This window comes from Dreissena polymorpha, chromosome 8 (assembly GCF_020536995.1).
Source record: "Dreissena polymorpha isolate Duluth1 chromosome 8, UMN_Dpol_1.0, whole genome shotgun sequence".
NCBI classification, from domain to species: domain Eukaryota; kingdom Metazoa; phylum Mollusca; class Bivalvia; order Myida; family Dreissenidae; genus Dreissena; species Dreissena polymorpha.
In genome coordinates, this window is record NC_068362.1 from 66937199 (window position 1) to 66951603 (window position 14405).

The window sequence follows — 14405 nt, forward strand, 5'->3', positions numbered from 1 at the left end:
CATATGTGAAAATGTGTAGTCCAACGTTTGTAATTCTTTATCAAACGACTTAGAGAATCACGTGTGAACTGTAATATTTGTCTTCCACTGGAAATACTGTTATTATTTACCGTCTCGTGTGCATATGAGATTCTTGTCCGAGTAATAATGCGTAAAAGATTAAATAAATGCATAATGGTCATTATCTTACAGGAGTATCTTCGATTGAAATCATTGATGCGAGAAAACAAACATGGAATGATTCTATCAAATTACCAATTCAAATCGGAACTGATGTGCAACAAGATTTGGCGAAACAATTATATGAAGAACGAATCACGCATTTGATTTGGAACCTAGGTACTATTTACTCCTAATTGCTTTCTTGGGTTGCAAGTGTGTATTTTAATTTTGTATAATGTTCGACACTCACCGACTACAACTCAAAGCAAGCACACTCAGAACTGTTGTCCGAAATTGTACGCACTGTAAAGCATAATATCACAATGCTTAGCAGCATGTCGTTTCCAACACAATGGTGATTATACCGATAAGTACATGTATGCAAATTATATGCAGTATTGTTATTGGTTTTTATCTTGTATATTTATGACCAGTCTTGCTATTGTGTACCTGTTTCACAGAAACGAAAATGAATATACCGACTCAACATCTAGTCAGCAAGATAGTTGATTTATTAGAAAATATGGCTGGCTCCGAACATTTGAAGTACTTACGAATCGTCGATGTACTTGTAAATGAATCCATGTTTGACGGGTTGAAAGCAGGTATCTATATAATTATAATCATCCGTATTGTATTCCACGTGCTTTCAAACTGAAAGAATCATAGTTTCTTGATAAGTATGTCTGCGATTTTCATTGCTTATGAGTTACTGGAAGATATTAACAAAATGTTAATTGCATTATTCTCTTAAAGAATTAACCAACTGGGAGATCACGTATGAAACAGAGGAACCTACTCATTTCCTGGAGTTGATTGCTGAGAGCAGAGAATCGTTGAAAAGCGCTCAGGGGATCGTGGGCAGTATATTACACGAAAGACGTCAAATCCCGACCACATCGTATGCATTTCATTCAAACACATAGCTTTTTGGATTATTATGCTCCTTAAAAGTGGGGAGCTTAAATTTGCCGCTTTGTCCGTCCGTGCGTGCGAATTCTAATTGTTTTTAAATTTTGTATGCGTTGGTCTTTAACGAATTTCCCCGTTTATCGTTTCTGACCAACTCGATGGTCGTTCGTCCTACCGTCCTTCTGTAATTTGTCCGTTAAAGTAACATTTCTACTCAAAATCAACGAAAATTTGGTACAATATTTCGTAAAATAAAGGCGAACAATTAAAAATCATTGTTTATTTTGGCGATTGCCGAAATTTCAACGCCAGATGTGGTCTGGAAATATAGATGTTTGTAGATACAAAATGCTCGTTTTTATTATCGTTTTCCATATAGTACCATTTTAGTGTTCGTGTGTCGTATGAAAAGATATATTCGCGGGAAATTAACATGGAATTATTTGTGTTACAAGTAAATAAAAACGAGCATTTTGTATCTACAAAAACCTATGTAATCATACCACATCTAGCGTTAAAATTTTGGCACTTGCTATTAGGAACACCGATTGTTTAGGTGTTAGCTTTATTTTACGAAATACTTTACGAAATAATCGTTGATTTAGAGCGTTATAGAGACTTTAACGTTTTCTTATCCACGGTACATTTCAAATGATCGTTTGTTTGCGCGCGAGACCTCATATAATTCTGACCCGCAATTAATGAAAGTGAATCTGCACTCTCCTTTTAGGGTGGAAATTGGCATACTATCTGTCCGATCCGCTCCGTTACTTCTTCACTGAGTTATTTCCCTTAGATTAAGACCTCCTTTCTGCGTTTGATTTGGGACACTAATGATCAAATTATTGTATGACAAGAAATGTGCAAAAAACTCTTTTATTTGAATATTCGTATAGTTTTATAATGTTGTTCTAATCGAATACTTTTACCAGGCAGTTATTGCCCTGCGCTACACAATTTGAGATCATGAGATGGTCTAATGATGTAACGTTTCTGTGTTAGATACATTACTTATGATTTTTATTTGATAAAAACTTTATTTGGAATACCCGTAGATGTTGAGTATGCACACATTGTTATGACCTTTTTTCTCCAATGAATTTTCAGGAACATGTTACCCATTATATTCTCACAATTAACGAAAACATTGAGAAATCGTTTACTCAGGGTGCTTCCATTAGTTTTACTGATACCGGCCGTTTTGATAAATACGTTCAGTCCCAAAAATGATTTTCATGATGAAATTGCATATGGAAAGCTCTATCTTTCTCTTGTTCTGTTTTAATGTCTCCGAAGTAGGGCATATAGTGATCGGACCGTCCGTCTGTCTGTCTTTCCGTCACACTTTGCATTTAGGTTTCGCATTAAGGTTTCGACAAATGCTCATTACTTCTATGTCGCTTCAGATAGCAACTTGATGTTTGGCATGCATGTGTATCTCATGGAGCTGCACATTTTGAGTGATGAAAGGTCAAGGTCTGGTTTTCATAATGTTCGTGTTATGATTCAATGTGCGATGTATGGTGTATGCAAATACTTTTTTTTTTACTAAAAATCTTCAATTGTATTTCAAGTTCTTACTACCTGACCTTTTGTTCACACAATTCTTACTCCTATTGTTTCTTTTTAAATTCTACGTTTCGAGGCGATTATTCATTTACGACTGGGTCTATGTATTTTAGTATCGTTTGCATACAAATAAATATTGTTTTCACTACTAGTTTACTGACTTTCCATACAACATTAAAAAAAAATTGATACATGTTTCATAATTAAATGACTATTGAAAATCTCTAAAAAGCAACTTGATGCGCTGTGCGTTAATGTTAATTATATTTGTTCGGATTAAAAAAGTATTACAAATATTGAAATATGTTTGAGCTTAATTTTATTGAGCAAGATCTTGAATGCGTTGAACTAGCATGAAATTAATATTTGTTGTACAATCAAGTCGTCCAATGCATATCATATGTCTACGCGAAGGCCATATCGCTTATGGCATATATATCACTCTAGTGACTATTTAATTAATTAGTGCTTAATTCGGTTGACGTTTGGTTTCAATAACTTTACATGTTTTAACAATTTTTTATTAAACTTTCTTTGATGCAAAAACACGAAAACAGATTCAAATAGCATCACGTTCATTATATTTACAGGCAGACGTCCGACAAATATTCGAAAGCCTCGGCGTTATCGACGTATGTACCTGGAAACTATCCGTCAAAACGTGATCATGAAAATACCTCAAAAAAGCTCACCCTTCAAGCGGATCTACCCTCGTCGTCAAGGGAAAATAAACTTAGCACAAAAGACGATCCAACATATGATACAATAGATGAATCAAATGTATCATCAGCAACTAAACAGTCTACAGAAAATAGTGAAGAAAATGACTATAAGCATACATATGAGACGATTGCCGATGTAAGCAGCCTTCAACCATTCAATCATGCTCAGTCGTATTCTTCATCACAAAATGCAATTCCACAGGATGGAATTGCGAAGTATAAAACACCCGTTCCTGGGGTACACTTGTCTGAGACACAAGATGTGTCTGTTGAGAAATCCACTTCTGGGACTCCTTTAACGACTTCACAGAAAAACCAGGTATGCCTTTCTATTCTTAACGAAACACATTTACGTATATTGCGTTGTATACAATTTGCAATCTCTTTCATGCAATGGCAGATTTCTGCCCTGTCGTCCTGGCGTGGAAACGAGTTTTATGAAGTTACGAATTACAATAACAATTTCGACGTTTTAGCTCACCTGAGCACAACGTTCCCATGATGAGCTTTTGTGATCGACTTTTGTCCGTCGTGCATCGTACGTTGTCCGTTGTGCGTTGTGCGGCGTCAACATTTGCCTTGTTAACTCTGTAGAGGCCACATTTATTGTCCAATCTTCATGATATTTAGTCAGAATGTTGGTCTCAATAGTATCTTGGATGAGTTCGAAAATGGGTACATTTGCTTGAAAAACATGGTTGCCAAGGGGCGGGGCATTTTTCCTTATATGGCTATAGTAAAATCTTGTTAACACTCTAGGGGCCACATTTATTGTCTGATCTTCATGAAACTTGGTCAGAAGATTCATCCCAATTATCTTGGACCAGTTCGCAAAGGATGCCGGTTGGTTGAAAAACATGGCCGCCAGGCGGCGGAGCATTTTTCCTTATATGGCTATTGTAAAATCTTGTAAACACTCTAGAGACCACATTTATTGTCCAATCTTCATGAAACTTGGTCAGAAGATTCATCCCAATAATATCTTGGACGAGTTCAGAAATGATGCCCTTTGGTTGAAAAACATGTCCGCCAAGGGGCGAGGCATTTTTCCTATATGGCTATAGTAAAACCTTGTTAACACTATAGAGGCCACATTTATTGTCCAATCTTCATGAAAATTTCTCTTATTGATATCATGGATGAATTCGAAAATGGTTACGTTTGCTTGAAAAACATGGCTGTCAAGGGTCGGGTCAATTTTTCCTTATGTGGCTATATATGGCTATAGTAAAATCTTGTTAGAACTCTAGAGGCCACATTTATAGTCCGATCTGAATGAAACTCGGTCAGAAGATTCATCCCAATAATATCTTGTAAGAGTTCAAAAAATGATGCAGGTTGGTTGAAAAACATTGCCACGTTGGGGGCGGGGCATTTTTCCCTATATGGCTATAGTAAAACTTGTTTAACACTCTAGAGGTCACATTTTTTTCCGATCATCATGAAACTTGGTCAGAAGATTTGTCCCAATGATATCTTGGATGATTTCGAAAATGGTTTTGGTTGCTTTAAAAACATGGCCACCAGTGGCGGGGCATTTTTCCTAATATGGCTATATATGGCTTTACTAAAACCTTGTTAACACTTTAGAGGCCACATTTATTGTCCAATCTTCATGAAATTTGGTCAGAAGATTGGTCACAATGATGTCTTGGATGAGTTCGAAAATAATTATGTTTGCTTGAAAAACATGGCTTCCAAGGGGCGGGGCGTGTTTCCTTATATGGCTTTAGTAAAATCTTCTTTACACTCTAGAGGCCACATGTACTGTTTGATCTTCATGAAACTTGGTCAGAAGATTCATCCCGATAATATCTTGTAAGAGTTCAAAAATGATGCCGGTTGGTTGAAAAACATGGCTGCCGGGGTGCGGGGTATTTTTCCTTATATTGCTATAGTAAAACCTTGTAATACACTCTAGAGGCCACATTTATTTTCCGATCGTCATGAAACTTGGTCAGAAGATTTGTCCCAATAGTATCTTGTTATCTCAGGTGAGCGACTTTGGGCCTGTCAAGCCCTCTTGTTATTTTGTAAATTACAATTTAGCTACATATGAATTAATAATCAATAACAGAATACATATTTGCAGTTTTAGATTATGATAATTGTATGCAAATGTATTTATGAATAAAGCATAAAATTTGAATCTGACTGAAAAATAACAGTATTAATTAATTGATAGCGAGACTTTTAAAGTAGCCTGTTTTTCAGTTTATATTTTACTGAAAACATAGATATGACTTTATTTTACTGAAAACACAGATATGAATAGACATGGATATGAATAATCTCCTTACTCAATATTGGATTGTAATGAGTTCACGGTATATATAATGTTGCTATTCCCTTCTGTTATATGATACAATATGTACAGAAAAGGTATACAAATAGTAAATATAACCGGTCTAATATGCATAGCAATGACGGTTTGAGAAAATACACATTCTTTTATGTAAGAGTAGTAGTTTAAACAGGCTTCTTTTTACATTCATTAAGTTAATAGCTGTATTTGTTCATTTTTAACGATGCTTCGATTCTTTAGACTTGGCTTGTAACTGTTCTTATTTTTTTAACATTGTTCTTCATTTTTCTAGTTCTTAGAATAACAGTTAGTTATTTCGTTAAAGCTGCTTTGGTTTTCACTTATATATTAATTCTTTGAGTGTATTCAGGCGTATCTGACTGGACGCCTTTTGTTAATTGAATTACAACCAGTCAGTGGTGTCATCCTGACTGGAAATAAGCGTTCTTTAATTAGACTCGATAAATATTTCCGTATTACATAAGTGCTCACAAAGTTATATAACTCGTAACCGTCCCGTGACCGGTTCACTTGCGTAAGGCAAGCGAACGAGACCGCACTACCACAGTTGTTTATAGTGAAACATTGTGAATACTTTTAGTCACAATTTTAGTTCAATCTTAATGACACTTGCTGAACTTCAGACATGGTAACAATCTAAATGAGCATAATATTTTTTGCTCATGGTGAACTTTTGTGATCACCTTTTGTCAATTTTCCGTCTTCCGTTGTGCGTCATGAATATTTGCCTTGTTAACACATTAATTGTTGGATCTTCATGAAACTTTGTCAGAAGATTTGTCCCAATAATATATTGGACAAGGTCAAAAATGGTTCCAGTCTGCTGAAAAACATGGCCACCAGGGGGCCATTTGTTGTTCATTCTTCATGAAACTTGGTTAGAACATTTGTTCTATTGATATCTTGGGCTGCAAAGAACAGGTCATTTCTTTATATCTCAGGTGAGCGACTTTGGGCCTTTCAGGCCCTCTTGTTTTTCTAACGTATATATATTATCCCCCCCCCCTCTCCCCTTCGAAGAAGATGTGGTATTTTGTTTTGCTGGATGTCGGTCGGATAGTCTGACGGTAAACCAGTTCGTTTTCGATCAATTACTTGTGAACGGATTGACCAATCTGCTACATACTTCCCATGTGCATTGGCCTTCGCCAGTAGATGTCCCTAATGCAATTGTGGTAACTTAGTCAAAGGTCAAGATAACTGTCACACAGAGTGAAATTGGTTTCCGATCAATAACTTGTGAAATGTTTGATAAATTGGCTTGATACTTCCAATATGCATAAGCATTTGCCACTAGATGACCCCTATTGAAATTGGAGTTACTCTATCAAAGGTCAATGTCACTTTCACACTGAGAATGAAAATTGTTTCCGATCAATAAATTGTTAACATAAGGACCAATTGGCTTTATACTTCCCATGTGCATCGGCGTTGGACAATAGATGGCCCCTATTGAAATAAAAATCTCAAGGTCAAAGGTCTAGGTCACTTTCACACTATGTGTGAAATCGTTTCGATCAATAACTCTGATTGTCTTGATACTTCACGTGTGCATTGGCCTTGGATAATAGATGACACCTATTGAAATTGGGGTCACTTTACAGGGAGCATATGTCTCCAACCGCGAAGCGCTATTTGTAATTGAAAACAAATAATTATTGTTCTACATTAAGCAATGAATATTAATGTCTCAATACAATAATCAATGCTGTCACGGGAGAGTAACCTACAATTGAAATAGCCGATAAAACTTACAGTCAGTTATTTTAATGTGTTAACCAAATTAATACAACAGCAACGTTTTAAAATCTTATTTTAACACAGCTTTTTATCTAAGATAAGTTTATACTCCATTTCATATGTTACGTTTTGTTGAACAAATCCATACAAATGTCATTGAATTATAAATGATAGGTGTGTTAACTTTATTTTTAGCCCAGTATCTTCGAGGTATCCGCTTGTATCAATACTGGTATAATTGACTATCTTACTGAACAAGATCTGCTACATGACTGGATAGCATCTGTTCAAACAAAGTATAATGTCGACATTTGTCAAAATGAGGCAGGATACTCTGTGTTTGGAAGTTTGGATGACATAGTCAAATTTGAACACCATCTGGAAAATGGATTGAACGACTTGACTATAAACAAAAAACAAAACAAACAAACAATAGAAGAAGACTACTATTCCAGGGATGACATTGATAAATTCTTGGCACTTGCAGAACAAGAAACTGTTACGTTCAACACAAATAAAGAGGCAAAACGTGCACTTGACATACACATTAACAAATTTGAGGACATATACATGACGTGCAAAGATAACACAATAAGTATATTTGGATCACCTGCGAATGTCGCTAAAGCTTTCCATTCACTGTCCCCATGCTCATCATGGACATGCTTAAAGTTTCAAATACCGATTTCGAAAGTAATCTTCACTGTACTGCAAGGGGATATCAGGAACGTGGGTACTGAATTTATAGCAGTTTCCTCAACAGCAAAAATGACGAAACAAAAAGGTGCTGGAAAGAATATAAGCGATATGCTTGGCGAAAACTATATGAAAGAGTGCAGTATGTCGATTCAAAACGATGGTGTTTTAAGGTATGCAGAATGTCGTGTGATTAAATCGGGATTATGTGTCAGACGGTGGATTGGGAACGTCACACTCCCTACATACACAGAAAGTCAGACAAATCCAAAATGGGAACACGTTTTGATGGAAGCATACTCAAAATGTCTCTTTACAGCAGATCGTAAACAATGTGCTACTATGGCCATGACTTGTATTGGTTCAGGTAGTATTTTTAATATTGTACTAAATTGAGCTTGTTTACACCAACACTCAGTGTAGATATCGGCATATAGATTTGCCTTCTACTGCCGACCGTTCTTCTATCCTTACATCTGTGTCGCGCATTACTCTAAAAAGTATAATGAAACTGTGGTCAGTCTATGTCCGGTTTCGTGTGTTGACTTATACCTCATTACCACTCTAGAAGCCACATTGTAATGCTCCAGAGAGATGAAGGTATTCAGGATAGCGGATCTTATGGGTGGATTTCGCTTAAACATTCAAAGTTGATTGGCCTAAAAAGGACCTTTTCAAAGATTTTAGATCTTTCAAAGGTTGTCATTGGATGCTGTTAATTTATAAATGTAAACATTTAAACTAAACTCAAATTACAGAATAAAAGAAAAAGTAATCCACAACTGGGCTCGAATCACTGATCCTTGGAGCAAATATCTTGCGCTTTAACAACCCGGCCATTCGAACTGATTTCATATATGACATTTTATATTATCCATGTATTAAAGCAATCCATGCAATGCCACAAATATTACAATGATGATAACAGCCCTCTTAAAATTATTCAATCGTTTCGCGTTTGTAACGCTTAATATTTTTTAGTTGTTGTAATCGGCAAAAGATGCGTTATATGGATATTTTAGAGCATGGTTTATGTTCAGTATTACTGTTTCCTCGCAAATATAATAACTACCACGAACATTTGCAAATCTTAAACATGTTTTATCAATTTTGTCAATTTACCAAAATGTGAAAAGGTCCCTTTAATGTATAGATAATCTTAAAAAGTGATTATGGGCTGCGACCAATGTGGTCGCAAAAAGCTTGTATTTTGAACTTTTCTTTAATAACTTGCTCAAATTTTCACAGTTTAATAACCATAATATGTAGATGGTCTCATGCAATGAAAGAAATGCAATTGGCTGAGACACATTTTTGCACACCTATGACTCTATGTCTTCTGCTCCAGTATAGCATATATTTGCAGGCCCACAAATTTGTGTTTTAACTCTTCTTTCACTATTAGTCATCACTAAAACTTTCAAATTTGGATTACCACAATGTGTGGAGAAATGCAAATAAAGGAATTTCGACTGCAACATGAGTAGCACAAAAATGACATTATCTTCGTTTCCACAACGAAATGTATAACATCGAAATGGTGTGTTTTCTAATCATCTTTAACCAATGAATTGATTGCGCTAAGAAATCGAGTTGAATGACGATAATGTGCATATGGTTGTAAAGAAAGTAATTTCGGCTGCGACGGTTTTTGGCATAATAAGAACATTTGTCTAATTCTTCACTGTAGAAAAACTATAAAGTTAACAAAAATGCATTAACTGCTCGAAATGCTTGTAGGATGTCGCTCAAACTTTCACAGCTGAATTAGAAGATGAGTATTATAGAAGTTTTACAACGATGAGTGTTGGCCCTCTTTGACGCTGTAGGGTATGAAGTAAATTTGTCAGTGTGCAAACATGCGTTGTGCGGGTGGCATCAGTGTCTGTAGCACATTTCTATTTAATCATATCGTGATTAATTTTTTCAAAATGGTAAACGTACTATAAAGACAGAGTTGGAAACAGTGTCACAGGATCAGATTGTTCATTTTTAGCTCGACTTTTCGAAGAAAAATGAGGGCTATACTGCTCGCCCTGGCGTTTGCGTTGGTTAAAGTTTTTTTTATAAAGTCATATAACTTTAACACTCGAAGATAATTAATTCAAACTACGAATACTTCTTTATGACAACAAGACATTTTTGTAAGTCAAGGTGCATAACTCTGTCAGCATTATTTTGAGAGTTATGCCCCTTTTTATTCTTAGAAAATTGAAAATTTGGTTAAGTTTTGTGTATATAGGTCCTCTTTATTGCTAAAACATCAAAGCTATTGCTTTCATAACTTCCACACTTACTCCCTATCATAGGGGGACTGTGAAGGCAAAGTTATGTACCTCTGACTGGCATTTTGACACATGGCCCCTATTATACTTAGAAAATTCAAAATTTGGTTAAGTTTTGTGTTTCGGTCCATTTTACTCCTTAAGTATAAAAGCTATTGCTTTTATATTTGGAACACTCGCTAACAATCATAAGGGGGCTGTGCAGGAAGGGGTTGCATAACTCTGGTTGTTATTTTGTGGGAATTATGTTCCTTTTTTGACTTCGTAACTTTGTTTTATGTCTTTACAAATGTTGTTGAAAATATACCTGAACTCAGAATCGTCTATAATGTACCACTTCTTTAAAACATATGCAATCGATATGTTTCAATTATGGTCCTCACACAATTAGAATATGACTATATTACCTTGACCTTATTGAATATGAACACTTTCCACATGATTGCTTACGTTTTACTGTCAAGCACTCGAAAAGTGGAGCGCGCTGTCTTCTGACAGCTCTTGTTTGTAAATGTCTAAGCCGGGTTGAAATTGAGTTCACGTGTGGCGAAACACTAGTTCATCAGGTGAATCCTTATCAAAATAGTGTTACCTATCTAGTTTGTATTTATTTATGGGTAAAATATTACTCACTCTATGCATGAACTCGAATAGAAGTTTGAGTTAATTCCATTCATATGTTATGTGGTCGGTCTATGGCGTGCGTCGTCCATTGTCAACTGTTAGCTCGCTTAAACACTTAAGGACACATTGTTTATCCATAGTTGATGAAACACTAGAAGCTAAATTTAAGACTTAATCTTAATGAAACTTAATCACAATATAAACCAGAACTATATCATGACCGATCAGATGCGGTTATGAAGTAGGTCACAATGTATTTTCTTATCAAAACCTTGTTACCACTCTAGATGCTACATTTACGACTAAGTCTGTATAAAACTTGGTAAGAAAATATAAATTGAAAATCTCCATCTTCTTCTGAAGACTAGGTTTCTGCCTGATCCTTAGAAAAACCATGTTGCCACTATACAGGCGATATTTATAAGTTTATGTTATTGCACATTGCACGAATGTTTATATTGACAATATGTAGACTGGGATAATAGTTGTGTCATGTGCGACCGAAATATAGGTGATCTGGTCAACACTAATATAAAATCTCGTAACCATTCGATATTCCACATATATCACTCGATCTTGATTAAACATGGTCATTATGTATATCTTTAAAATGTCTAGGCCATATGGGTGACGTTCCTACAAAATGTATGCCGCATTATTGTTAACACGTGGGTAGAATGTTTATTTTGACAATTTTAGTTTAAAGGACGTTGCGTCCAAAAACAATGTCACCGGGCCAAATCGTAGTAAAAACTTCCTGCCACTCTTGTGTCCACATCAATAATTACATTTTAATACATTTTAATTAAAATTCGTCAGAATATTTACTTTTACAATATTTAGTTTGAATCTTGGTCGTGTGCGTCCAAATACTAGATCACAAATGCAAACTTCATACTACATAAACAAGCCACATTTGTTACTGAATCTTTTTATAAGACGTAATGAAATTTGGTCCGAATTATAATATTACAATTCTCGTGGTGAAGTTTGACATTTGCTTCAAAAACTGGATCACCAGGTCTAATAATAGACCATTGTCTTTTCGCTCTAGAATATTATGTATTACTCAACCTTAATGAAAGCTAGTGGTATTTTTAGCTCACCTGAGCACAATATGCTCATGATGAGCTTTTGTGATCGCCTTTTGTCCGTCGTCCGTCTTGCGTTTTCCGTCGTGCGTTGTCCGTTGTGCGACGTCAACATTTGCGTTTTTCACTCTCTAGAGGCCACATTTATTGTCCAATTTTCATGAAATTTTGTCAGAAGACTGGTTTCAATGATATCTTGGATGAGTTTCGAAAATGGTTACGTTTGCTTGAAAAACATGGCTGCCAAGGGGCGGGGCATTTTTATGTCCCCCACTATAGTAGTGGAGGACATATTGTTTTTGCCCTGTCTGTTGGTCTGTTGGTTGGTCTGTTGGTTGGTTGGTCTGTTGGTTTGTTGGTTTGCGCCAACTTTAACATTTTGCGATAAATTTTGCTATATTGAACAAAGCAACTTGATATATGGCATGCATGTGTATCTCATGGAGCTGCACATTTTGAGTGGTGAAAAGTCAAGGTCAAGGTCATCCTTCAAGGTCAGAGGTCAAATGTATGTGGCCAAAATCGCTCATTTTATGAATACTTTTGCAATATTGAAGATAGCAACTTGATATTTGGCATGCATGTGTATCTCATGGAGCTGCACATTTTGAGTGGTGAAAGGTCAAGGTCGAGGTCATCCTTCAAGGTCAAATATATTGGTCAAAATTGCTCATGTAATGTCACTTCTGCAATATTGAAGCTAGCAATTTTATATTTGAAATGCATGTGTATCTCATGGAGCTGCACATTTTGAGTGGTGAAGGGTCGAGGTCAAGGTCATCCTTCAAGGTCAAACGTCATATAGGGGGGACATTGTGTTTCACAAACGCATCTTGTTCCTTATATGACTGTAGATGGCTATAGTAAAATCTTGTTAACACTAGAGGCCACATTTATTGTCTTATCTTCATGAAACTTGGTCAGAAGATTCATCCCAATAATATCTTGAACGAGTTTGAAAATGATGCCGGTTGGTTAAAAAACATGGCCGCCAGGGGGCGGGGCATTTTTCCTTATATGGCTATAGTAAAACATTGTTAACACTCTAGAGGCCACATTTATTTTCCGATCTTCATGAAACTTGCTCAGAAGATTTGTCCCACTGATATCTTTGATGAGTTCAAAAATGGTAACCTTTGCTTGAAAAAACATGGCTGCCAATGGGCGAGGCGTTTTTCCTTATGTGGCTATATATGGCTATAGTAAAATCTTGTTTTCACTCTAGAGGCCACATTTATTGTCCAATCTTAATAAAACTTGGTAAGAAGATTCATCCCAATATTAATTTGGACGAGTTCGAAAATGATGCCGGTTGGTTGAAAAACATTGCCGCCAGGGGGCGGGGCATTTTTCCTTATATGGCTATAGTAAAACCTTGTTAACACTCTAGAGGCCACATTTATTGTCCAATCTTGATGAAATATGGTCAGAAGATTTGTCTTAATGATATCTTGGATGAGTTCAAAAGTGGTTACGTTTGCTTGAAAAACATGGCCGCCAAGGGCGGGGCATTTTTCCTTATATGGCAATATAAGGCTATAGTAAAATCTTGTTAACACTCTAGAGGCCACATTTATAGTCCGATCTGAATGAAACTCGGTCAGAAGATTCATCCTAATAATATCTTGGACGAGTTCAAAAATGAAGCCGGTTGGTTAAAAAACATGGCCACCACAAGGGCGGGGTTATTTTCCTTATATGGCTATAGTAAAACCTTGTTAACACTCTAGATGTCACATTGATTTTCCAATCATCATGAAACTTGGTCAGAAGATTTGTCCCCAATGATATGATATCTTGGATGAGCTCGAAAATGGTTTTGGTTGCTTTAAAAACATGGCCACCAGGGGCGGGGCATTTTTCCTAATATGGCTATATATGGCTATAGTAAAACATTGTTAACACTCTAGAGGCCACATTTATTGTCCAATCTTCATGAAATTTGGTCAGAAGATTGGTCTCAATGATGTCTTGGATGAGTTCGAAAATAATTATGTTTGCTTGAAAAAATGGCTTCCAAGGGGCGGGGCATTTTTCCATATATAGCTATAGTAAAATCTTGTTAACACTCTAGAGGTCACAATTACTGTCCGATCTTCATGAAACTTGGTCAGGAGATTCATCCCGATAATATCTTGGATGAATTCGAAAATGATGCCAGTTGGTTGAAAAACATGACTGCCAGGGGGCGGGTGATTTTTCCTTATATGGCTATAGTAAAACCTAATTAACACTATAGAGGCCACATTTATTTTCCGATCATCGTGAAACTTGGTCA

General features: G+C 36.0%; 1 protein-coding gene across 7 annotated transcripts in view; it reads left to right on the forward strand.

The window, feature by feature from the left end:
- LOC127841515 (uncharacterized) overlaps positions 1-14405 on the forward strand; it is a 186309-nt gene that overhangs the window by 32071 nt on the left and 139833 nt on the right. For 5 of the 7 annotated variants that reach the window (XR_008031045.1, XM_052370390.1, XM_052370388.1 and 2 more), the window contains 5 exons: positions 193-339; positions 624-767; positions 919-1063; positions 3234-3684; positions 7627-8494. Coding sequence is in view for 6 of the 7 variants with exons in the window: in XM_052370390.1 (XP_052226350.1) it covers positions 193-339; positions 624-767; positions 919-1063; positions 3234-3684; positions 7627-8494 (1755 nt within the window). In the remaining variant the exon portion in view is untranslated. The remainder of the gene's footprint in view (positions 1-192; positions 340-623; positions 768-918; positions 1064-3233; positions 3685-7626; positions 8495-14405) is intronic. The other 2 variants (XM_052370392.1, XM_052370393.1) reach the window with 2 other exon arrangements.